This window comes from Aspergillus alliaceus (genome assembly GCF_009176365.1).
Source record: "Aspergillus alliaceus strain CBS 536.65 unplaced genomic scaffold BDW43scaffold_35, whole genome shotgun sequence".
Classification (NCBI taxonomy): Eukaryota; Fungi; Ascomycota; class Eurotiomycetes; order Eurotiales; family Aspergillaceae; genus Aspergillus; species Aspergillus alliaceus.
The window spans coordinates 189,806-213,976 of NW_022474718.1; the positions used below are offsets into that span (position 1 = coordinate 189,806).

Genomic DNA, 24,171 nt, shown 5'->3' on the forward strand with positions numbered 1-24,171 from the left:
GTCGGGCTTTATTCCATTGCCGGGAGTTACCGAGGTTGATAATGTACAGGGCTAGTAGAGGAGATCTGCAACAGAAGTCTACCCATTTACCCGTGAACAGCAAGTGGGTATTACTGCCAATTGCCCTGCTACTCAGCGGCTAGGCCATGGCCGACGTAGCAGGATACAGAATTTGCCAGGCCGGTTGGCCATGTCTCATGATGACATCCTATGCGGCAGCCGAAGCTCCATGGGGAGGAAGAGCAGCGGTTGTCGCTCCACCCACAGGTAGATGCTGTAATCGTGCCTTCGGATATTGTCTGACACCTTGTTTGTTCTTCGGGGTCTGCTGGGACCAGACTAGTGGAGTGATCGACACTGAGAAATGCAAAAGCAAAAAAATAGTGGATTGGAAATGCCCTTCAATGGTAAAGGAGGCATCTCCGTACTGGAATTCCCAGCTGTGCTTTGAACACCGGCCATGTCCCCCTTTAACGGACCTTAGATTTGGTCCCGAGTCCCTGACCTGCTCAGGTGGTGAATGGCAATATGGTACATTCACCAAGTGGACTAAGGTCCACTTGGTGTTATATACATACTATGTATGTCTTAATGTTCTGCCTTCCCTGTAGAGAGACTCAGAACAGTGAAGGGTGCCTGTCACTTTCTAGTCTAGGATATGGTCACGCGGATAGAAGTTCAGTTATTTGACTTTATTGATACAGCAGCTAAAGGAGGTCGATACTCGAGTGAGTGGGATCATTACGAGTATCAATGTAATATCTTCGTTTAGAAACCGTATTAACAGCCATATTGTAAGACGACATGAGAGCTCCACTTATTCACGACATTTTCCAATTTTTCGCTCGTGGGCACAACAAGCCTGGAAGGACGCGAAAATGTGTACTATAGCTATAGTCTTGCAAGCTGAATCACGCAGATGAAATGAAGTGGAACCATATCAATACCCGTAATTGCCAGGGCGATTTTATGTGGAATTAGTGCCTCGTAAAGAGACGTGGTGAGGGTATCGCAACATCGACGAACGAGTTCAGATATATCTCAGCCGCCGGAACGAACGTAGCATCAAATAGACCCCTTCCAAAGTCGCACCCATTCCACCCCCGGCGACAAGCCAAGCGGGTCCCTGTCGACGCAATAAAGACGAGTTGATCTGTGTGCGGTTTGAAGAGTCATCGGACTGGGTAGGCTGCAAATTCGGTTAGTTAGAGATTGTCCAAAAACGGTGCGGTATCACGCACTGATCCAATTCTTTTGGCCGCGTTGCCCATCCGTTGACTCGATCGTCCAATGATTTGTTGGTACATGTTGGGTAGTTTTTTAGCGACCGATCAGCAAGTATTCGTTCGGGTTAAATGTTTTATTCAGCGATGGAAACGTATTCCTGGGGGCAGGTGGTCTTTATAAGAGAGTTTGGAGTGTCGAGCCACGCTGACATCATTTCCAAGTCTGATCTATGAGTTCTGGTTATCGCCAGTCAAAGCCTCTAGTGAAGCTGTCATTCCAGTACCGTGGTTGAGGTGGCATTCTAATCGATCGGTAGGTAGACTTGACATGGTGATATCCACGGGTACGGTTTGAGTGGCAAGGAGGTTTCCTGAAAGGGGATCACTACCGTGACCTCAACAACATTGGTACCGAAGCTCATTGGATGCAAGTCGCTTCAAGGATTTAGAACATCTATTTGAATAAGCGACGCTCTTTGTACGTATAATGCTCATACTTTGGGCAATGCGGCCTGAGCGATGTATTCAATTGTGAGTGCAGAAATCGGGACTAATCGTCCTCAGTCAAATGCCTTCACGAACTGATATATACAAAAGTAACGTTCCATATACAATCTATCTTTACCAATAGCCAGGACCCAGTAGAGTACCTCCATTCGGAAGGCATTTTTGAACAGATCTTAGGGCAAATTGTTGGGACCTAAGAATCGTATTGAAGAGCGAAGTGAACCACGGTCGCTGACCTTCCTAGTGAGCGACCCTGTGCTCGTATCCTGATCTCTCTACGGTATGTCTGTCAGAAGGCCCGTCTTTAAACACGGTACCTCTTGTCACGATGCAGAATTGTCACCAGATACACCTGGAAATAAAGCACGCGTCTAGCTCTCTATATCACTATCTCAACCTCACTCACTAAGAAGGGCTAAATGCGATCAAAATTGAGCCCGACAGACCTCCAACTAAGCAGATATCAAACGGGCAAGTAGTTCCAGTATCGCGTTGCCGCAGAAGTGAAGGACATTCCTATTGGCTTTTGACGCCGAAGCGGCCTGACCCCCACACTACCTAGTAAGTTCTGCGAGTATGTGTGTTCACAACTTAATGGTGACCCACTATGTTTTCAAAAGACACAGACATTCCTGCTCGGTTTCTGGCTTTCCCGGTCTCCGTACTGGGTAAGTCTTTACTTGCCGATACTGTAGTCCCTTATGCTATCATTCGTCGGTAGTGTCGGGGTGGGTGTCCGGTTGTTCTCTAGATCGATACTATATACACAGTTGCAAGCTATCAGAAGGATTAGAAAGCGATAAAGTGGACCCTATGCTGTACATATATGAATATAGATTCGTCAAGAGAACGGCTTCGTCTTGCGACCGTGGATTCGGCTAGTGCTTTCACCCATACAGACTAAGCAGAACCATTGGACTTGTCAAAGGCTTCCTCAAATATGAGGTTGTGAACATAACAGAGGGGCACTGCCATTGATTCTCACATCTAGAAGCGGGAGAAAATCATCGGGGTCCAAAACTCTAATATTCAAGAGGTCCTCTTCAGCAATTGAACAATCCAGTCATCGGTTGTCGGAGGGTCACGAGATTTCTCGGTGTGCGAATTAAAATGCTAAACTAATTTTGGAGAAGCAGGGGAGGTCCAGCTGAACCAATCACAACAGTATCAGTAATACTGTAAAGCATCTATTATTAAACTGAAAAGGCGCGCGCTGCGGGCCCTGTAGGCCCTGAAACGATGAAAAGGAAGAAACGATAAGCTAGGGCTTCATTGAAGTTGGTTTTGTATATAACATTCACAAGATAGAGACCACATATCTACCATCATCGTCCCTAGCCTCATATTCAAGCCAGTCTTCGTTCTTCTTATCCTCAAAATTTGTCCAGGACTGCATACCCAGTGCTCCAGAGAAGGCATTAAGAGCACCAACCCGCCTAAACTGGCCTTTAAGGTCACCAGTAGGCTCAAGTAAAAGACACGACACATTCCATATTGGCAACTGGTGATTATCAAGAAAAAGCGGTAGACAATGAAGTTGATGTGTCGAAAGAGCACAATCGAGGCGGATGAAAAGGCCTACTCTATCACTCCACCAGGTACCATCGAAGAAAACAAGCCACCCATTATTAGAGTCTGGGTCAAGCTGGATCGTTGCCAGCCGTCCAGAGAGTCGTAAAACACCACCTGTAACAGCTCCAAAGGGGTCATCTGTAGCGGTGTGGACTTTACAGATAAGTATGTCTATCAATGGCTTCACATTTTGGGTCTGTTCATCGGTCACAAGTGATAAAGACACTCGACCATCTAAGCCGGCCCATGACCATGACGGTGCGCGGTAGGGGCTGGGACGCGGATATAGTTCTCGTCTGTTTGCTGGACCAAACCAGAATAAGTCAGTGATAAGAGATGTCCTCCATAAGCCAGCACAATACTTGTCGCGAAGGGCCCGTTCCATAATCTTTGAAATCCCAGAGAGAGCTATGAGTTTGTCTGTTGTATATGTCAACCGGGCTGTTGTGTAGACTTTCACAATTTCTTTCCACAGCTTTCTCATGGTATCAACTGTTTGAGCTGTTGTGGCTATTCCCATGATGTCCGGACTGCTCCTGGCACTATCCAAAACGCTCCATAAGGCATCCCTCGTCATAGACTGCTGGTGAATGTTTGGCGGTGAACCACCTGGATACGTTTCACAGGCGCTCAATTCATAGCATTCCCAGAACAGCTGTCTTCCCGTTAAATGAAGTACCCTTGGCGCCAGTAGAAGTTCCTGGATTACCCACGCCCGTTTCATCAAAGACAGATCCTTAAAAGTGGCATCGCAGAAGCCATTATAGTATAGATTATACACGTTATTCTCACAGCCACTCCAGGCGGACTTTATAATGCATGGCTCGATCAATGATGGATCTCTTTTGGGAAAGCAGGTGATGTCACGTGCTGCTGCTATACTCGCTGCTATATTCAGAGCTGCTCCCCCGTATACATGGCTCATGAGAGGTGCTTCTCGTTCCCAGTCGACTGTGGAGTCTTGGAATATGCACAATGAATCTATCCAGAGATAATGGAGACCAAGCGATCGAGCTGTAAACACGGCATCTTGAAATACCTGATCCAGCTCTGAGATACCGATACCCTCCAGCAAATCCTCCAGTGAACTTGATGTTAACATCGAGAAGTTGGAGGGCTTTGAAGTTCCCCAACAATGACTGAGCGTCGCATACTGAAGCACAGTTCCTTCTATATTGGGATGAGGCAATAATCGAATTTTGTCGACACTCGGTCGCCCTATCTGGATAAGACGTGTGGGAGTGTAGCCTGACAGTGGAGATGACCGGCACTTATCATGGCTATCTAAGCATCTGGACAACCATTTCGATGCGGTCAGCATGCTAGCTGCCCAAGTATTGGGACTGTGAGACCCATTGGTATCGATGTGTTTTCTAGCATCTAATAATATGTCAATACATTGTTACTAGTAATGGCTCATGTAGTTAGCTTACCATTCATGCTCTGTAGGCAGAAAGAAACCACATGACCCCAATTATCAATGCCGGTCTCGTTAACGGTAAAACTTAGCTCCATAATGCAGGATTCCCCACCGGCAGATTGGCGGCGAATGTAATAGCGTGAAACTGGCTTGGAAGATAGTTTTCCCAAGCCTTCAGACCGCCGAGTGGGTTTATCAGAAACCGCCTTCCACAAGACCCGACATATATAGCAATTTTCAAAAGCTGCATGCATTAATTCATGGAGATAGGGGTGGTGCACAGAAGTCCTGTAGCTACATGCCCCGGAAAATATTTGGTGACAGGTTGTGCATAGCATGCTAGCAGTGTAGTATTAGATAGGCTCTGCGAATATTGTGGTTGCTTAAAAAATAGTTCTAGGACGTATTTGGTAGAAATAACGGATGGGCAATTCAGAGTGGTTCAAATCTTGGCCGTGATATGTCGTGCAGGTATGTGGTGGTGGTATATCTTTTCGGAGTGCTTCTTTCCTCTAGTCTTCACCTTGATTCTATTAGGCGCATGGGGAGCCTTGCTACGGTCAGCTGATGTCGGAAAATGGGAAGGCTACCTTTCAGTAGTGTTCGGCTCAGCCACAGAACATACATTAGTGTCGTTTGTAGGCTAAGCTTTGCCTCCATGTTCATTGAATGATCTCCTATCATCCACTAAGTAAGCCGTACCTCTTCCCGTATTGTTGATTGTAAACATTTGGCTCTCGAGTGATATCGTATCAGATGGAATTGAAATCATATTGTATGCAATATAGGAATACTTCAGAGACATTGAGCACAACACTGAAGGATAAGATTGGGTAGGAAAAGCATAGAGCTAGGTTATTTTCGGAGTTCGAGGAACAACCAATGAAATAAAAAGAGCCCACCGCAATAATTGCACAGAAATAATGACCAATTCTTTGCACAAATGTATACTGGTGAGGCGCGTTGTCGCACGCGGATGCCTTGAAACGATACCTTTTAACTAACTAAAAGCAAGATACGAACCAGGTCCGGCGACGGTATTTCGAGGAGACGAAAACGCTCCCTGTTTAACCCGGAGGTAAAGCAGGCCTGGGAGTCCCAAGGGCAGGCTTCTCCTCGGCTCTTTTCCCTGGAAGCCCAGCACAACGCTCAACCGTTTCTCATAAGATTCATGGCGGCCTTGATGTTCTCGAGATCGTCTTCAAGGGAGTAAACGAGACCATCGAGATTATTGTAGCCAGTATCAAGGGCTGAGTACTTCTCGGCAGGAGGGAGGCGGGCGCCAGGATCGTCCCGAAGGGGGCCCTCAAGGTACAGGTTATTCTTTACGGCTTGAAGTTTCCCGTAGGCCAGATCAAGGTGGTGACCAATACTGTTGATAAGGTTTCCGACATCGACTAGAAAGACACGCACAGAGTTAAAATAAACCAAGGCAACAAACAACTGGCTGTACTTACTGCTGACAAGACAGCTGGAGGCAGAAACACGTGGAGTATCATCGGCCATTATGAGCACTGAAGAATCACCCGAATCAGTAAATAGAATACCCAGGATACCTTGCACAGATCAAGACGCGTGAAGACACACCAGGTAGCTAGTAAAAATACTCACCAGAGGAACTGCACAGCAGCAAGCAACAAGATAAAATGTCAATGGTAGATGAGCAAGGTATTGATGGAGAAGAGAAAGATCAAGAAAGACAAGAAAGACTATATAAGGCCACTAGAATAGTAACACTGAGAAATAAAGCAACACTGAGAGCAATATTGCAGATTCACTACGTCTTGCTTCACTGGCTAGAAAGCACATCCTTCACCTCTCTCATATCACAGAAAAGGCCTTGAGGATCTGCCTCTGATATTCGCCGTACAGCTTGTACTTTTCACCTTTCATCTCATCCTCTGTTACCCATTCAGATGACTGATGCTCCTCAGGGTTCAGTTTTATCATTTTCTCCCATTCTACTTCCGACTGAGATACCGCAATAATACATGAAAAGCCAATCCATTCGTGTATCTTGTTGCTTCGGACAGTTCTTCATTTTTGGATAGGGGGAAAATGGACAATCCTTGACAGTTGCAGTCCCGTTTCTTCGAAATCTTCTCGCCCAAGAGCATCTTTCAATGTCTTATCGCTCCTATCAACACGATCCCCGGGACCCTCCCAATATCCGGGTTTACTATCTTGAAGGACGCTAGAGTAGAAGGACACGAGATTAAAAGAGGTTGTTTGTTCTATCGCGGCAATCGGTTTCCAAACAGGGATTATGAGATGGCCAGGTGAAGATATATGTAGATACTCAGAGATGATAAATAGTGCCGTCTTCTGTTAAATCTATAGCCAAAGCTGGCTTAATAGGCCAAGTTATAGGAGCTGATAAATAGCTAGATACTTTAGGTAATAAATTATACTTTTGTCTCTCTGCCAACACCAGTAGATTTGGCTGGTCCTTTCTATAGAACAATAGCGTTAGGGTCTGATACTCCCCACTCTGCGGCTTGACTTGATTGACACTAGCAGCACCAGAATGATTATTCATATCATGTCCATAATTATCCCAGCCTGTCAAGCCTTCTGAGCAGTATCGACTGGGGCGGAGATACCTTAACTATAGTAGAATTATTAAATACAAGGAAATCTTGCTCCAGAAAGCAATATTATTATAAGAAAGTAAAAAGCTCCAATACTGTTAAAGAATTAGATCTGTGGTTTGAAGGAATATATAGTAAATCTAAATTTATCTTAGCCTTATATCTTCATGGATATACAGTTATACAACTATCTAGAAAGTCATATATATTAATCCAATTAAGCCTCTCGGCATAACAAATACTATTAGATAGATTAAAATGTGCTAAAGTGGGCATGATCAAGCAAGTATAGGCAAGAATATGGAATAATAGAAAATCATAAAGTGAACCGAAATATATAACCTTCAGCAGATATGAGCTAAAATAGGCATGAATAGGCGGATATGGGCGGGGATACAGAGTGATCTTGCCATATTGCTTTTCGCGATAGCCCCATAGCCCTAGAAGCCCAGAAGCAGATATATTGCGGAAATATAACCACCAGTAGTGAAGTTAACTGAAATATACTTACTAAGTATTATGTAGCTATATTTAACTGAAACCCTAACCTGTGCATAATATGTCAAGACCTATTAAACAAGATAGGTTAAGGAAACCTTTATCTCCATTCATTAAATTCATGCTTACTATCAAGCGCAGTATCTCTCCCACACATGGATTCTTCTTATATAGATAGCAATATATTGGTATTTGTACGTTGTCGAAAATGGCACCTATTTTTGTCAAAGGCTATACCTTATTCACTTTTTCACATTGCTTCGTGAGCACAGCTTCCCGTAATAGGAGTTGATCTCTTATATAAATTGGTCCACATGCCCATGAAAATGCCCAATATGCACTAACCAACTACACCCACCACTCCGTAACTTTCGCTCACATCTAATGGGTACTACAAGGCCAAGGTTATGTGAAATTGGTTCCAAGGTTCCGCCAAGCATACATCATATTGACAAAAATGAAGTTTAATAGCTTTGAGAATATATTACCACACACTTTTGCAATGACAATTTTTGGAGGTGAGCTCTGCGATAATTTGAAATCCTATACTATGGAGCCGATTCTTACTGCAACTGGCGATGTTGCAGTTCTTGGCAACGAAGAGAGCAGGTAAAATATCCAAGTCAGCAGAGAATACATATAAAATATGCCGCTAATATTGTAGATTCCTTGTTAGTTACCGACTTTATGCAGGTGGCAAAATCGGTTGGAATATTTTCTTTACCATTTTTGCAGAGCTAATGCGCCACAACTTCTAAGTGAATGTCATTGGACTTGTCCTGAGGCTGCAGAGCTTACCAGGCTCACTGAGAAGATTACAGAACATTTTTGCTTTCACCATAAACGTACCTTTAAAAGCCATGGTATCTCTGAGGAGGAGCGAGAGTCATTCTGTACCAAATTACAGGAAATCCGTCAGATTCGAAATTTTGCCGTACACCGGGTAGCACTGAACACCAGCACGCTCAGAAGATATGCAAAAATAACTCTTGACGTGTTGAGGCTTCTACAAAGATTAGGAGGCCAAGAGTTCCGCAATTTGTTCAATGATCCTGTGAGTAGAGAGTCTTCTGACCCTGCTGGGATCAAGGGACCAAAATAACGAATCTGAGTGAAGTTGAACTGCCTTATTGAAACAATTTGGGAGACCGACAACAATATATGGGCCAATATGGTATTTCGCGATATTTCAATAACTCAATCAATGCAGAAGGACACGGAAAATCCTTCGAGAAGGGAACAAAAAGAAATGAACTTGAAACGAGCTATTGAAGATCAGAAGCGAGCTGCACAAAAAAGATCTAATAATATAGTACAGATGGCTGAGGACTACGAGGCTTCAAAAAAGGCAGAGTGTATGCGTCGGCATCAAGATCAACAAGAGAAGGCAAAGGCCAGGTTAAGGAAGGCCGAAAGAGCTGAAAAGGCTAGGAAGCAAGAGGAAGACGAAAAAGTAAGAAAGGCCGAGAGAGCCGAAAGGCCAGGAAACTAGAGGAAGACGCAAAGGCAAGGAAAGCAGAGAGAGCTGAAAAAGCCAGAAAACGAGAGGAAGATGCGAAATCGAGGATGGCCGAGAGATAGTTATGAGGAGCAAGGTAAAATCACGGTGCAATGTAACGTGCCTTCCTGATATTGTCCCTGGAGGTTGACGACGGCCGATATCGTGGTTGCAGATGAGCTGAGGTCAACTTTTGTAGTTGCAGCTCGCGCGCCCCCCCTCTGGAAGGGTGCCGTGCGCCGTTCTAGGATCAGTTGTGTAATCCTTCGGAATGCATTCAATCTAAGCCTACTGTGTTGGTCGATTATGTATTTACATGTAAGCTGGGCTTACGGGTAGGTCCATGATGTTAAGTCTCTCGAAACTGCAAGGATGAAATGGAAGAGACTTTGAAGATTGATGAGAGAAGGTGCGGGGACGCCGGGATGACGACGGCTTGATGACGGGTTCTGTGATTCCATCCATCACTACTATCACTCTATCCAGTGGACTATATAAAAATATATATCCGTTTCGTATTGCAACTCCTCGCTCTCAACGGGGAGAGTGTTCTTCTCTACCACCATGAATTGTGGCGACTTTCATGGAGGAAAGGATATTAGAGGCTATCTGAGAGTGACCTTACCTTCCTCCCCATTAAACGTATTCGACGCATCCTTTCCAAAGGCAGCCGAGATGAGAGCCTCTCCTCCAGGGTGACAGTGAATAGGGGACGTCGAAACATCTTATACTACACCATTAATCACAATCCAAGACGACCCTGCCTTGCACTTCTCCACGAACCCGTCTCACTGAATGACCGGTACCTTGCTCGCCGGAGTTGTTGCACCCATCACACCTCTTGAATCTCCGCTCCACTAAATATGACCCATTTAGTCAGGCCGAGATCATACCAATTCGGGCTATTCCGATAGTCACTCGAGAAAGCATGATGAAAGTTATGGTAGCCCTCGCCTAGGGTGAAACCGCAACAAAGACATAATTTCGCGCCGTAATCAGGTTATTTACAAAGCCAACACTAGTTGGAGACATTCTGCATAAACAAACCCACTATACCAGGCATACCAATGCAACCAAGGTATCACAGTTGGCAGAAATAAACCCATAAATACCCCAAGTGTATAGTAAGCGGGCTTGGCAGACTATTACAGGGTCTTGATCGAAGTCAGAGATATCAGCGGGGCCTCCACACTTCGTCCGATCGTGGATGAGGATCTAGCCAATATGTGAATAGAAAATCCCTCTGCGGCTCTTGCAGGGGGTCTCTATCTATATTGACGAAGCGATTATGAGCCTCCAGGCTCCTTCTCTCTGAGCAACGATGTAAAACGCAAAAAAAGCTTGAAAATTACCAACATATCCAACAAATAATCGCCTATTATTTCCACCTATATAGGACTGGTTGAGAGTTCTCGAGATCAACAATCTGATCGTTTTCTAATCGTACCGCACTATTGGTTTACGACATCTTCCACAAGTTATGGTGCCGACCTCGCTCCGAAGGCTTTGCCTTAGTAGTTGGCATAGATCGATGGCTCAATCTCAATTCCCGTGCTTGCTTATTTCTCTAGGTGCGGCTCTTCTGCGTATTCTATACTTACCTCTTTTGTCATCTTTGTCAATATAAGTCACTATACCGAAATGGGGGCGCTTTAGACAGTCCATAGTTCAATCCCAGAATAACAGCTAACTTATAAAGTCCACAGAGGTAAGCATGCACAAAGAATAGGAGATCTAAGACTCTCAGCGCTAGGTCAGGTCTACCTTAACAATGTCTGTTGAATATATCGAAGTGCAAGGTTTCCGCAGCGTCGAACTTGGTTCGATCAATATTGAGAGCTTTGAAGATATCCTGCTTTTCACCCCGCTGTGACCATGATACACGCAAAGGTAGGAATTCTGTTTAGTAATTTCAGACCTGGAATGAACAATGAGCAAGTCATGCACGCAGTGCATGGATTGCAGGTTTGACACTCTCCTGGCCCTACTTGTGACAGTTTTAGGGACGTTGGTTCATGACTGTAGAAGATATGGTACACATTGTAAGATACGATCAGGAAACGATTGGGATTGAGGGTTCTAAAGAACTATCAAGAGTGCCTGTGTACGTGAGAATCATGGGCGCTTTCATGTGGGGCCTCTAGACAAGAAAATTCAACGCTTCGCTTGAATTAACAAAGCCCCTATTCACTAGGCATGATCGTGGTCAACAGTAATCAAGGCGTTGTGAATTATAGTACCACGGGTAGAATGACAGTAGTATAGTCCCTAGTGACGGTTTGTTACCTATTCATTAGGCTATACAGTAGGAGTCTACAGGAAGCACAGATACCACTACTTCTATACGATCAAGGACGTTTAAAACTCACGCCTTGCAGTTTGCGCCGTTACTTGCTCCGCCGAGTTTGATGCCCGGGGGCTTTTATTCTGAAACCACTGTACTGCGTCTCTGCGAAAAGACGGGATATTTCCCTTCTTCAGATAGAAACAGGCTGAGGCATATCCGGCGTAGCCATATACGAGATCCTCCCCGCAGGCAAAAAGAAAAGCGCCACAACAGCACCACCCCTAACCTGCGGGTAATGGTGAGTCCCTGGCCCCGGCGACGTCCACCCTGCACCCTGCCACCCTGACATCCCCTTCAACTCCGCCCCAGGTGTCAGCGGAATAACACAGTTGATCTCTCCATATGGGTGCTGATGATATTGTCCGGAGTATTCTACATCGCTGTCCATGTAGACGGTTGTGATGCTGAAGTAGCGGAAGTCGGCGTTAGGCGATACGAGTTTGCTACGACGGTATTTGGGGCCGTCGAGCTCGTCGACTGCGGCCCAGCCTTCGTTGTTCTGAATTCCCTGGCGGATTAGGGAAGAGAATTCATCGTAGAGCTTGGTCCCTGGGCTGTAGTTTTTATTTAGGTATCTTTCCAGATCTTTGCCTGGGGTTCTGGGGAAGAATATCGTTAATGTGAGGTTATGTATAGGTCAAGGGACGCCTACAGGTTTTCAACCTCGGCAAGAAATACACGGGCAGTTTCTAGGAGCTTGAGCTTATTAGGATGAGAAGAAGCTTCTCCAGCGGACATAGGCATGACTTAGGATAGGCAGCGGAACCGACTTTTGAACGAGGAAGCGTAGAATCCTGAAGTATGGGGGTCTTCAGCTTTACTTAACAAATACGAGAATGTCAAAGCGGGGCGCGACATACATATAAAAGGCGACCACGGATACGTGCAGTGCTCGGTCCGGTACCCGATAGTTCCTTATTGACGCGTGTCACCTTTAATGCCATCGAAACGAGCTTGGGATAGCGTAAGATTTAAGAATGCCTAGATTAATTACATCGGCATCATCTATTAACTCAATTTCAAGTAGCCTTCCCTCATAGCGATCCTGTCCAGGACAAGTCCCAAATACTAGAGCAGTCATCTAACTGTGGCCAAAGGTCGCATGGGTCACAAAAAGCCGGGTACAGATCGCTAATCAGATCCAATGCTTCGTTTGGAAGCTGTGTATTTGATGCAAGTGCACTGGAGTTATCATCGCCTCTCAAGTCCATGAAGCTTTGAGATGAATTGATCTCGTGATGACCTCTCTGGGCAGAATGGTCAATCTCGACAGGGTGTCTCGAACTTGCTCCGCCGTAGTGCTGCTGAGCGCTACGGGGACCTTTATTAGTAGCATGCGATCCTAAACTGAATAGCTGTGGAATGTAAGCCGTGCGAAGCTGGGACGCTCGCTCCTCCGCCTGTTTGCGGTGATCTTCCGCAGCTTTGGAAAGCTTCTTCAGAATTAAATGGTATCGGCGGGCCTGGGCACTGCACTCAAAGAAATGGTGAAATAGTTCATCTACTTGATCTAGCACTTTTAAGAATGGTTTCTTGGGATCAAGCCAGCCAAGGTGAGCAGCGTTTAGAACAAGCGCCGAGACGAACGCCCACGCCCTAAATATGGTCAATTCTAAACTCCATTGGTGTTCGGAATGAGGAGAGAGGGTAGAAAGGCAGAAAGGCAGAAAGGAGAGATAAGATAGGAAACCACGTCGCATACACTATGAGTGGCATGTTTTTGTACAAGACATTTGCTTCTAATAGCTCGTGCAGCAGCTGAATGGTATACGTTGCAGAATCAACGCACGCCGCGGCACCATCGGAGATTTCAGAGGAAACACCCTTCGGAATCCATGTAGTTGCCTCAGAAGGCCTCAGGGAGAATTTCGCCCTCAAGTATGTTATAAGAAATGGCCGAGTCAGTAGCATCATTGCAAAATAGTAGGAGCAGGTAACGTGAGCATTACGAAGATTCCACTGTCGATCTTGTAAGCTGGCGTTTCTCGAAGAACTAGCAGGAGTGCAGAATGACTTCGGCAAAGCGAGGCTCCTCTCTCGTAGCTCAGTAGCCAGACCCTGTAATACACCCAGGGATATCGTTTGCTTGCTGTAGACCTTATTGATCGTAGATTCTATAGTCAAAAATGCACGCAGCGACTCAGTCATGGACAAAGTCTGGCTGAGTATATCCTCATTCCCTCGGGAGATCAATCGATCCTCTTCGTCAGCATTGGCAGCTGTACTTGATGTAGAGCAGCTTCGGCCCATCATCGCCGAGAAAAATAAATCATGGTAATGAAGTGTGTTCCACACCTGGGCCCTGAGGTCTCAACTGGTTAGCTTGAAGAAGCATATCTAGACCCGCCCGTTAAATCCAACTCCGCATACCTTCTTTGGCGTTCCCGCTCATTGAGTACGGAGCCTGCATGCTCCTGATGATATCCGAGCGATTTGGCCGCACTAATAGCAATTCCTAAGTTCAAAGAAGCGCCGTTTCGCCAGCAACAGCCAAGCATATACAGACTGATCAAGGCGAATACCTGAATCGTCTCGATGGTCGGATCATTCGTAAGCTCAAGTAACCCGATCTGTCGGCCGTGCTGGTAGAAAGATTGCGCCATATTCCTCTCAGCTGCGGTGGTGCTTCGCATTTGGGCTGCGCAGGCGATGACAAGACATAGAACAGCTCGTGAGCGATTATCTATCCGGGCTCGATCGTTCACCCAGTTGCTTAAGAAGGACATAATTTGGTCCTGCTCAAACAAATCCATTACGCCGCAGGTCTGCATTGCTCCAGTCAGTGTGAGTAACGGATGATGGATCAATCACCCACAGCAACAAAGAAGGTGGCAACGAGGTCACTCAATTCGTTTTCCGTGCAGCTGGGAAGTGGTATGCAGCTAGATTCCTGGGTGGGAGGGCCCTCCTCGAAAATGGAAAGACGAGGAAGATCCGAAGTTGGACCGGCCTCGGCTTCTATCAGCTGCTGGATGTTCTGGAGGAAAGCTAAAGCTGCACAATTCCCAAGGTAGACTGGTGGTAAGTGACCCGTCAGTATCCTACTCTCGGGCCAAAATGTGAGAAAGCGAAAAAAAAAAGGCTCGTACCAGCCTCTCCTCGATTATTCGAGAGGATGGGAGATAAACCAGGGACTAAAACCTCTGGCTCTGCGGGCTCATCAGTTTGATGATGTGCATCTGATATAGTTCTCCTTGGCCCTTGTGGTGGAAGATGACGCTGAGAAGCATTTTGACGGCTTCGATTACGACCGTAAGACCGTACGTGTGGTGAATAAGCACAGCTGGCGGATTGGTCTCGTCTGACGCATAGGGCGCACGGTTTGAGGCCGTCACATTTTTGCTTACTTTTTTGACAATACGTACAGGCTTTGGCGATGCGCTTCCGAAATCTCTCATCTACCTTTGGTCGAGGCATAACGATGGAATGACCAAACGTGAAAGAAAGACGGTCGTAAAGATGTCTTTTATCCGATGCGATGTTGAGGTTGGAAGAAACACCTTGAAATCTATCCGAAGGTCACAAGATACGTACCGGGTACGTACCGGGTATGGGCATTCAGCGAATCACAGTGGCATATGATCCACGAATAGAAGACATATAGAGATTGGGTATAAATATCATAAGAATCATATTTAAGGCCTCATAATCCGAAATTTGCCCCCACTCTTATCTTTATCTTGAATCCAAAGCAATATGAATGAAATTGAATTACTCATTGTCGGAGCAGGTAAAGTACATTGAGCAACCAGAGGAAGCTGGTCTGGTCTAACTCCATCTAATTAGGGCTGCACGGCCTTTTGATGGCCAAGACGTATCTGGAAGTCTCCCCGCATGCAACCCTTCTCATAATCGACCGCGCTCAGTCAGTTGGGGGTTCATGGGCAGCAGAGCGACTGTATCCCGGTCTGAAAACAAATAACGTTGTCGGTTCATACGAGTTTAGTGACTTCCCCATGATACCTGAAAGATATGGTCTGAAGCCGGGTGACCACATACCCGGACGTGTGGTTCACCAATACTTCCATGGCTTCGCCGAGCGGTTCGACCTTTATCGTCGAATTGCCTTTGGAACCACGGTTGACTCCATGGAGCTTCAAAATGATGGGCGTTGGAAGATCGCCATCGACACAGACGCAGAGTTGGGTGCCTCCCATCGGTTGACAAAGATATGTTTTGCACACAAAGTCGTCCTGGCGACAGGTCTCACTTCTGAGCCGTACTTGCCGAGCTTTTCGGGCCAAAGCGAATTTCTAGGAACGATCCTGCATGCTAAACAGCTCAAAGCACAAACACAGGCGCTCGAGAATTCAACAAGGACGGCTGTAATTGGAGGAAACAAGTCAGCTTGGGACGCCTGTTACCAAGCTGCACACTCCGGAGCCCACGTCGACATGATCATCCGACCGTCCGGGGGTGGCCCTAGTTTTGTTTGGCCCGTTTCGTTCAACTTTCTTGGCCTTCAAACATCACTCTCCCGTTTGACTGCCACCCGATTCTGTACCTGCTTTGACCCCAGCCCCCTTGGGGCTGTAGGCCCTCTCTCTTCATTACAGCGCTTTCTACATCACACGCCCATCGGTCAAACCTTGCTATCTTATTTTTGGACAGAACTTAATAACCTTATCAGAAGGTTGAATGGTTATAATGATCATCCCGAGTTGAAGAAGCTCGAACCATGGATTACACCGTTTTGGTTGGGGAACTCCCTCAGCATACATAACTACGAGTCTAACTGGTTTAACCTTGTTCGTGACGGGAAAGTCCACGTTCATATTGCAGACGTGACCTCCCTCTCTAAGTCTAGAGTGCATCTCTCCAATGGGACAATCCTGGATGCAGATACTATAGTGTGTTGTACTGGATGGAACGCACAGCCTTCAGTCAGGTTTGAGCCTGCCGATGTGGCTGTAGACTTATGCTTTAGGGGTGGATCAACAAGAACAGATTGTACAACTGGAATGGACTTTACTGAGTCGATATATTTCCAGCATCCGTCTCTGCAGATGTTTCCCAGGAGAGAGCCGAATGCACCTCCGGTTGAATCGCAGCATCTAGAGCACAAAAAAGACCGTACAAGCTTCGACCTGTATAAGCTATCCGTTCCCTGGCAACCTACGTTCATGAAGCTTAAAAACTTGGCGTTCATCGGTGCCCACGCCTCTATACACACAACTATGGTCGCCCAGGCTCAGTGCTTGTGGGTCACAGCATTCTTCCATGGATGTGTGGCACATCTCAATCCAGAAAACATTGACCTGGAGGCAGTCAGGCATGAAGCAGCCTTTTACAGTACCTATGGTCAGCTTCGCCGGCCAGGAACAAGTGGAGGATCTGGTGGCAAGTACCCCGACCTTGTCTTCGACAGTTTACCTTTCATTGACACGCTTTTGTCTGACCTTGGGTTAGAGACCCAGAGGAAGAAAAGTTTCATGGGAGAAATATTTGAGCCTTATCAGCTCAAGGATTATAGGGGTCTAGTCCAGGAATGGACATCACTCCATTTTGCGTCGCTAAAAAATGACTGATATCTATCAACAGTACTCACTTAGATCAGAATTTGACCCCACAGGGTGCCTCATTTGCATGTAAATGTGCAGTCTTTCAAGCCTTCCCATAAGATACTAGTAGCCTAGCTCTAGATCAGACGCTGTTCATTCGATAAATCCTGTTAACACCAGGCCCCCACTATTCCCTAACATGGCCATAAATTAATTCAAAAACAGATGGAAATTAACAAGACCCATATATGCCCCCACACTATGGGTGCCTAGATGGTTAAAAAAGGGGTATAAGTTTAGTTAGAACGACACGAGGTGCTAACTGTACTATTATAGACTTAGATGAAGAGCTATGAATATCTTGATGGCACTAGCGTCACTAGCGTCTCCTTCACGCCCAATCCGTGATCTTTTCCTAACGGCGTGGTTCCGTTTTCGTGTGTACGAGGCGCATCCCTATTGGTCACCATCAGGTCTTAGCGTGGAGGGGCCGCACGTGACACGTATGGCCAGTTCGACGGCTTCATTTCTTTTTATTTCATTCAATGGGACCCCGCGATTTTTCATCCGACGAAAGAAATCAAAGCCATACGATCTGTACCCAACAAGAGAGACGCAACGGAGGTGAAAACAAAAAAGCAAGAGAATGGCAGCCACTTCTTCCGCTCTTCGCAGCCACCTCAGCTACCAGCCCGTGCCCCTTAAATTCGGTACCAGTGGTCGTCGAGGCTTAGTGGTCGATTTGACTCAGCTGGAGATCTACACGAATGTCCTCGCGGAGATTCGCTATCTCCAATCCCTCGAGCTGAATGAAGGTGGAATTAAGGCTGGCGATGACTTTTACGTCGCATACGATCTGCGACCCAGCTCCACCGCCTATGTCGAAGGGAACCGCGGAGGACTTTGCCAAGCCGTAGAGCAGGCCTTGAAGGATACTGGCATGCACCCGATCAATCTCGGCGCAATTCCCACGCCCGCGCTGACCTACTTTGCCCTCAAGCATGGCAAAGGCAGCATTATGGTGACGGGCAGCCACATTCCCTTCGATCGCAATGGTTATAAACTCAACACCTCTAAAGGCGAACTGCTGAAGAAGGACGAGCAGCCCATTAACGATAATGTCAAGGTCGCCCGCGAGGAGCTGCTATCACAGCCCTATGCTGAGTCGCTCTTCAACCAGCACGGCATGCTGCGCAGCGCTCGTTCCGACCTGTCTCCAGTTGCGCCAGAAGGTAGAGCTGCGTACATTCAACGGTACGCTGACTTCTTCAAGGGCGAAACCCTTGAGGGCAAGAGGCTCCTTGTCTACCAGCACTCCGCCGTTGGCCGTGACGTTCTCGTGGAAATTCTCCAAACGCTTGGGGCGGAAGTCGTCTCTGCCGGCCGGAGTGATACATTCGTCCCAATTGATACTGAAGCCATCGATCAAGCACAGTTGGACACGGTACAGAATCTTTACGACAGTACAGGGCAGACATTCGACGCTGTCGTGTCTACAGATGGCGATAGCGATCGCCCGCTTATTCTAGCTCCCGAGGATGGCAAGCTCCGCTTCTTCGGTGGCGATCTTCTCGGCATGACGGTCGGTGAGTTCCTAGGCGCCGACTCCGTCGTGGTCCCAATCAGTACCAATGATGCCATTGATCGTGGATCTCTGGCCAGTGTCACCGAGCCTAAGACGAAGATCGGTAGCCCCTATGTGATCGCTGGTATGCAGCATGCGCTCTCCAAGGGCCGTCAGCGCGTCTGTGGCTGGGAGGCCAACGGTGGCTTTCTCACCGGTTCCGATATTAAGCGCAACAGCAATGTCCTCACTGCGCTTCCCACTCGCGATGCCGTGCTACCTCTGCTCTGCGCTCTGTTCGCGGCGCGCAACCGCGGTATCACGTTACCGGAACTTTTTGCTACACTCCCTAAGCGTTCTAGCCGCGCTGCATTGATTCGCAACTTCCCTCGCCCAACAAGCATGAAAATCATCGCACGCTTTTCCCCACCGGAGCCTAGCATCCAGGAGGTGTCGTACGGTGCCCAGGTTCTCGCGTATGATGCCAGTCATGCCCAGGTTACGGTGACGGAGCCTCATGCTCAGCACTTGGACCAGGTCCGCCGAGAGCTGGAGACCGTCTTCTCCGCAAACTCTGGATTTTCCTCCATCGCCCGGCTGAACTACACCGACGGAGTCCGAATCATCTTCGTTAATGGTGATGTGGCACATTTCCGACCATCCGGAAATGCCGATGAACTTCGCATCTACGCCGTTGCTGATACGCAGGAACGTGCCGACGCCATTGCGGCTGCTGGTGTCGCGGAGCCTAATGGCCTTCTGAGGCAGTTGGAATGCCTAGTGTAAGTTGGTGCAGGCATTTTCTGGTCAGCATACGTTTCTCTTTTATTCATGCATCACGGTGTAATATCTTGCGGTGAATAATATAATGATGGCGTAGAGGATACGCCGAAATAATTGCATGCAGTATTATGATTTCTGAACCATGAAATGACATTCAGCTTCAAGCCCGTGTAACAACGCCATGTACAATCTCCACCAACTCACTGGCCTTGGTAAAAGTAGGGCAAGGCCCCGTATCCAACGAAAACGTCTCCACCTCCCTGCCCTGCCCCTGCATCTTCTCCACAAACAACTTTTGATAATCGAATGGAACCGTCATATCCGCCGTCGCATAAACAAAGGACACGGGGATCTCTCTCCACGCACACTGTCGAGTCCCCTGGTACATTGCTTTGCCATTCCACCGCGCCAGCCCGGCCACGTAGGCTTCAAGCTCCTCTTCGGGATGGCTTGGTCCCACCGGTAAATTCTTCGGGTCCCGACTCTCACACGTATCATCGTCGGCAAAGTCGAACGCAATTTTGGCATCAGTGCCTCGTGACCGAAGGCTTTCACCACGTCGACCATCGAACTTCCCTCGGTGACGGCGAATGCAGCGATATAAACCAACCGCGTCACTCCGCCGGTCAGTCCTCGTTGTTTTCTCGTTTCTGCTCCAAGTCCCACTAAACAATTGGTGCCGACTTGCCCGCCGTAAGAGTGCATCAGGACGACCACATGTCGCCCAGCCTCAACGAGGCCCTCCACATAGGAACGGATAAACTCGCTATCGGTGTAGAGGTCAGCTGTAGGGGTCTAGCGCCGTTCATGGTAGGCAATGCTGGGATATGGACTCTATAATCCTGTGCTTCGAGCGCGCTCTGGAACTTCTCGTAGGAGGCCGTAGGGTGCCACCCTCCGCCGATAAGAACGATGGCGCGATCAGAAGAAGCCATCTTAAATCTTGGGCTGAAGTGGAATAATCACGTAGATATTGACGATACATGGGTATAATAGGAACAACGGTTAACATTGGGGTGCAGGCTGTTATTTATATGTACATTCTTGCCCGCCTTTCGGGTCCAAAGGAGAGGTAGAGGTACACTGTCAAATTTTCGAAGCTTTAGCTCGATACTAACAACACTGTACGACCAGGATAGTCACTGACTGTTTTATCCAATATCCTGTCTTATGTTCGAGAGAATTATGTTTGGGTGGAGCATAATGGGTTCGAAAAGACGAGCACGACAAGGTGACACGACGCCTGGTCATACTTCTAGGTTGAAGGAGAGTATAGCTACCAATTTCAGCCCTCTCAGAATGAATATATGTCTCTAGACTAACTGACAGGTCTGTAAACTGGGGCGTGTGGTTTTCTTTGTTTGAGTTGACTCTATAGCTGGTCCGAATACGCCCTAGAACCAATCATGTCATTCGGACTCATGTTAGATGCCACGATCAGAGTAGGCAGCCCCTACCGCCTACCTCCTTGGGACGTGTGGCTGCGCCTCGGACACAGCCTCAGGCACAATCCACCTGTCGGGCAGCAGGTTGAGGCTGTGGCTGAGACCAATGAGAGTTCAACATATTACATTCGGTAATGTTGACTGATGCACCAAATATGCCCGATTGCTCCTGGGAACTTTTATTCAATAACCTCTACATACTTCCGGCTAGATGCCGGTACAGACTAACTAGGTATTCTCAACGAGAATAAAATAACAAACGACGCAATGGGTACTAAGCTTGTCAACCTTCCGTTTCTGCGCCTTGGAGTTTCTGTACGGCTAACTCTTCATTCGTAGAATATTCCGAGGTGTGCTTATATCCCTCGGTAATCATCCTTGCCAGGCTAGCTTCTACTCACAGTAGTGCTTTCGCAGTTTCACTGCGCCCTCTGTGGCGTTAGCTTTAACATCGCGCGTATCAGAACGGCTAACGAACCCCCGGAATCTGCCTGGGGTAGTTTCATGTCTGACTCTTGGGTCGATGCGTGGCGCGACGGTCAAGGGCAATGTTCGACGGAAAAAACTGGATGTTCTTACATCCTCCGGCAGTACAGTCCGGTTCTTAGGACTCGCGACGCCGATACTGGTATCCAAGGCGATTACCTTTTTTTCGACTTTGAAGGAGAGATCCCTACGGTGGGGCAACGGCTCCCTATTAACTATTATAGCAGGAAAGGGCCTGGTCGAATCGCAATAGAGAAATCCGACTTGGAGCATGTTGCTGGCCCGCGCTGTCAATCATATGGAGGGTACCTAGGTCATCGCATATCGGCGGCAGAGATGCGAGGGTGTCAGACTTTCCAAAGTTTGCTTCCGAAGCCCAATAGCTACGTGCAGGATCCCGATGACCTCGATATCGAAGTTCAAAGCAATTTTATTTTATCTGGAGTTACTGATGGCATGCCCGATCCCCATCCCTCCGGCGTCTCTACCTGGGGAGTGCCCGAACGACACGGAGTGCTGATCCGAGCGATTAGCGATCCATTCGTCGACGTATGTTCTCGTTTCCCCCCTTCTAGTAACAGATAGATGGGAAAGAGAAGGATGGAATACAACTGCCGCTAATGTCATTCCATTAGTCTTATGAAGTCTCGAACTCGGCATTTCCTTTCCATCCTTGGTGCTTCGGCATCTATATGAAGCTCTCACGACTTCGCCTCGGTCATGTAGAATTGGATCGATTACCAACTTTTTTCCAAAACATTAATCACTACTCTCGCACCTTCTATGACTGTCCAGACCCGGCCGTCACTCGCGCCCGCAGATCCCAGTGGTGGTATCACCCCGGGGCCGAATGGCTCGCCGTGAATCCATACTACGTCCCAAAGCTCCGGGACCTTGTGCATAAGGCTATGAACACCGATCCATCTTTCGATCTCCAGACGGGGGTCTTTAATGCATTCACTAACTCCGCCCACACTGTAGCCGGCCAACCGGTCGCGTCAGACATCTTCGCTCGACTTCCGCAGGAGATCAGAGATATGATCGTGAACCACCTTTACTCACACGATATTGCCGCCCTACGACTCGCATCCCGAGCTTTCTACCAATTACCAGTCTTTCTATGGCACCGACTCCTCCGCGAGGAAATGCCATGGCTGTGGGAAATCTGGACGGATGAGCCGCCGTATTTCTGGGCCACAGTGACAGCGGATGACATCGAAAGAAATAAACATGAGATCCACACACCCGGGATGCCGCGTCCTATAATCGTGTCACATACCATCAATGTGCAGGAGCATTTGTCCAAGTGGACGATACCTAAACCGCCCCTCGGACGGACGAATTGGTACATGCTCTATCGGGATATTAAGCGCCATTGGAATGAATTGAGGGGGTTATGGAATCGGGAGAGAATCTGGACTTACCAGGAAGAAATGTTGGTGGAGTTGGAAAAGCATATTAGAGATGGCGCTTGATATGTCTATCCCTGGGCATGCGCTGCTGTTATATATCCTTACTGTCCTGAAGGCTGGCTGAGGTGTCATGGAGGTTGGCTCTGTGGCCTTAGTCAGACGGACAACCTGAGCTCTTGGTGTGCTTGATGGTGACTGAAATAAAATCCCCATCTTAACCTTTATGTGGGTGTGCTGTGAATCGTTGCTAGTGGTTTAGATAATGCAAATGACTGGTGCTGACCAGGAGTAGAAAACTAGGCCATGTCGCTAAGACTCTCTTCGAGGGGGATATACCATTGGAAATTCCGTCAAATGCACGTACCAATAAGGTCAGCTATTTCATGTAATATAATATAGAGCATGGGTATCTGCATATCTGACGAAGCTACCAGTTGAATTTCCATGTTACAGCCCACGACGCTTGGATCTCCCCGTACCTGCGGCTAGGTGCTTTCGATAGATACCTTATGCAGGATAGGCGTGACATTTCACTCACCCAGCCATAGAGTTATTTGGTGTCCTATAGTATTAGATAGTCCATCCCACAAAGCCGCGGGCCTAACATTTAGATGGTAGAATATTAGGCATACATGCATCTACACAGTGAGACAAGTTTATCTCTCCCGCAAGATAGCATAAGAACCCCAAGACAATATCTAAACTTCGCAGTACCGCTCACACACCTTAGATACAAGTTTCAATAATCACCAGGATAGCTACATGGCCCTGGCGATGGCCTTGTGGCAATTCAAGCCCTAGCCGTCAAATGCAGCCGACGTCGAGGCCCTAAGTCCACCAGGCAATCCACTGGCTACACCAACACGGATAACAAGACGCTTGCATTGGATCGAGAATACTACAAGCTTCTATCTGGTATGTATCTATCGTATGATGTGAACCTCTAGTCTCCGATTAAAACTCCTGTTAGGTAGCTGGATCATACTAAAACTAGGGCTCTTGGAGAAGCCTACAATCATGTTATGGGGAGCCGTAGAACTGGGAGAGAGTTCCAGGGTAACCTCTTTGTCACAATCAATCATGTTACAGCTTACTTCGCTTGGTGTAAGACATTCAATCTTGTGATCATCTTAGTTACTCCGGTTTTGCATGATATGATGCTGATTTATCGGGAATATACTCAATGGCACTCAATCCATTCAGCTTTCGGGACATATAAACCTAGATAGTATAGGTACTAGTCTAGCTGCAGGCGGCCCAATTGAGCTCTGGTAATTTTTGGAATCAAAGCTTTAGTTGCTTTACAGTGGTCAATTTGTAT

At 47.3% G+C, this 24,171-nt stretch overlaps 10 protein-coding genes across 10 annotated transcripts; 4 read left to right on the top strand and 6 right to left on the bottom strand.

The window, feature by feature from the left end:
• Window positions 1–1,030: 1,030 nt before the first annotated feature.
• BDW43DRAFT_313144 (uncharacterized protein) lies at window positions 1,031–1,307 on the bottom strand (the record flags this gene model as incomplete). Its single annotated transcript, XM_032047525.1, has 2 exons — window positions 1,031–1,189; window positions 1,242–1,307. The coding sequence occupies 2 exons, from the start codon at window positions 1,305–1,307 to the stop codon at window positions 1,031–1,033; spliced, it is 225 nt and encodes a 74-aa protein (XP_031898168.1).
• A 1,723-nt stretch (window positions 1,308–3,030) lies between these two features.
• Window positions 3,031–5,385, bottom strand: BDW43DRAFT_320797 (HET domain-containing protein; the record flags this gene model as incomplete). Its single annotated transcript, XM_032049168.1, has 3 exons — window positions 3,031–4,685; window positions 4,739–5,013; window positions 5,351–5,385. The coding sequence occupies 3 exons, from the start codon at window positions 5,383–5,385 to the stop codon at window positions 3,031–3,033; spliced, it is 1,965 nt and encodes a 654-aa protein (XP_031898169.1).
• Window positions 5,386–5,874: 489 nt separating this feature from the next.
• BDW43DRAFT_313146 (uncharacterized protein) lies at window positions 5,875–6,231 on the bottom strand (the record flags this gene model as incomplete). The annotated part of the gene is made up of 2 exons (XM_032047526.1): window positions 5,875–6,122; window positions 6,183–6,231. 2 exons carry the CDS (start codon window positions 6,229–6,231, stop codon window positions 5,875–5,877), a joined length of 297 nt encoding a protein of 98 aa, XP_031898170.1.
• Window positions 6,232–8,364: 2,133 nt separating this feature from the next.
• On the top strand, window positions 8,365–9,386 carry BDW43DRAFT_320798 (cell envelope integrity protein TolA; the record flags this gene model as incomplete). Its single annotated transcript, XM_032049169.1, has 3 exons — window positions 8,365–8,423; window positions 8,508–8,868; window positions 8,932–9,386. The coding sequence occupies 3 exons, from the start codon at window positions 8,365–8,367 to the stop codon at window positions 9,304–9,306; spliced, it is 795 nt and encodes a 264-aa protein (XP_031898171.1). The 3' UTR covers window positions 9,307–9,386.
• A 2,108-nt stretch (window positions 9,387–11,494) lies between these two features.
• BDW43DRAFT_282786 (DUF4863 family protein) lies at window positions 11,495–12,466 on the bottom strand. Its single transcript, XM_032042674.1, has 2 exons — window positions 12,312–12,466; window positions 11,495–12,258 (listed from the first exon to the last, which is right to left on the bottom strand). The coding sequence occupies exons 1-2, from the start codon at window positions 12,401–12,403 to the stop codon at window positions 11,790–11,792; spliced, it is 561 nt and encodes a 186-aa protein (XP_031898172.1). The 5' UTR covers window positions 12,404–12,466; the 3' UTR covers window positions 11,495–11,789.
• Window positions 12,236–15,117, bottom strand: BDW43DRAFT_282791 (uncharacterized protein). Its single transcript, XM_032042676.1, has 6 exons — window positions 14,749–15,117; window positions 14,475–14,674; window positions 14,030–14,424; window positions 13,362–13,961; window positions 12,520–13,255; window positions 12,236–12,453 (listed from the first exon to the last, which is right to left on the bottom strand). The coding sequence occupies exons 1-5, from the start codon at window positions 15,074–15,076 to the stop codon at window positions 12,694–12,696; spliced, it is 2,085 nt and encodes a 694-aa protein (XP_031898173.1). The 5' UTR covers window positions 15,077–15,117; the 3' UTR covers window positions 12,236–12,453; window positions 12,520–12,693.
• A 276-nt stretch (window positions 15,118–15,393) lies between these two features.
• BDW43DRAFT_282792 (uncharacterized protein) lies at window positions 15,394–17,342 on the top strand. Its single transcript, XM_032042677.1, has 2 exons — window positions 15,394–16,999; window positions 17,069–17,342. Exons 1-2 carry the CDS (start codon window positions 15,463–15,465, stop codon window positions 17,185–17,187), a joined length of 1,656 nt encoding a protein of 551 aa, XP_031898174.1. The 5' UTR covers window positions 15,394–15,462; the 3' UTR covers window positions 17,188–17,342.
• Window positions 17,343–17,721: 379 nt separating this feature from the next.
• BDW43DRAFT_282793 (phosphomannomutase) lies at window positions 17,722–19,647 on the top strand. Its single transcript, XM_032042678.1, has one exon. The coding sequence runs from the start codon at window positions 17,807–17,809 to the stop codon at window positions 19,508–19,510; it is 1,704 nt and encodes a 567-aa protein (XP_031898175.1). The 5' UTR covers window positions 17,722–17,806; the 3' UTR covers window positions 19,511–19,647.
• Window positions 19,648–19,667: 20 nt separating this feature from the next.
• BDW43DRAFT_301790 (alpha/beta hydrolase) lies at window positions 19,668–20,442 on the bottom strand (the record flags this gene model as incomplete). The annotated part of the gene is made up of 3 exons (XM_032045107.1): window positions 19,668–20,041; window positions 20,080–20,302; window positions 20,341–20,442. 3 exons carry the CDS (start codon window positions 20,440–20,442, stop codon window positions 19,668–19,670), a joined length of 699 nt encoding a protein of 232 aa, XP_031898176.1.
• A 700-nt stretch (window positions 20,443–21,142) lies between these two features.
• BDW43DRAFT_282795 (uncharacterized protein) lies at window positions 21,143–23,431 on the top strand. The gene is made up of 4 exons (XM_032042679.1): window positions 21,143–21,223; window positions 21,497–21,987; window positions 22,074–23,075; window positions 23,143–23,431. The coding sequence occupies exons 1-3, from the start codon at window positions 21,220–21,222 to the stop codon at window positions 22,911–22,913; spliced, it is 1,335 nt and encodes a 444-aa protein (XP_031898177.1). The 5' UTR covers window positions 21,143–21,219; the 3' UTR covers window positions 22,914–23,075; window positions 23,143–23,431.
• The last annotated feature ends 740 nt before the right edge of the window (window positions 23,432–24,171 follow it).

Bases quoted from the DNA above. Each gene is read 5' to 3' on its own strand.
- BDW43DRAFT_282791 (XM_032042676.1), bottom strand. From the start codon at position 15,076: ATGCCTCGACCAAAGGTAGATGAGAGATTTCGGAAGCGCATCGCCAAA. The intron at 14,425-14,474 runs GTGGGTGATTGA...GGAGCAATGCAG, and splicing joins TTGCCACCTTCTTTGTTGCT to ACCTGCGGCGTAATGGATTT. The intron at 13,962-14,029 runs GTATGCGGAGTT...TTGAGACCTCAG, and splicing joins GAGCGGGAACGCCAAAGAAG to GGCCCAGGTGTGGAACACAC.
- BDW43DRAFT_282795 (XM_032042679.1), top strand. The intron at 21,988-22,073 runs GTATGTTCTCGT...TCATTCCATTAG, and splicing joins TTAGCGATCCATTCGTCGAC to TCTTATGAAGTCTCGAACTC.
- BDW43DRAFT_282793 (XM_032042678.1), top strand. From the start codon at position 17,807: ATGGCAGCCACTTCTTCCGCTCTTCGCAGCCACCTCAGCTACCAGCCC.
- BDW43DRAFT_282792 (XM_032042677.1), top strand. From the start codon at position 15,463: ATGGCCAAGACGTATCTGGAAGTCTCCCCGCATGCAACCCTTCTCATA. The intron at 17,000-17,068 runs GCAAGTACCCCG...ACCTTGGGTTAG, and splicing joins AACAAGTGGAGGATCTGGTG to AGACCCAGAGGAAGAAAAGT.
- BDW43DRAFT_282786 (XM_032042674.1), bottom strand. From the start codon at position 12,403: ATGCCTATGTCCGCTGGAGAAGCTTCTTCTCATCCTAATAAGCTCAAG. The intron at 12,259-12,311 runs GTAGGCGTCCCT...ATTCTTCCCCAG, and splicing joins CTTGCCGAGGTTGAAAACCT to AACCCCAGGCAAAGATCTGG.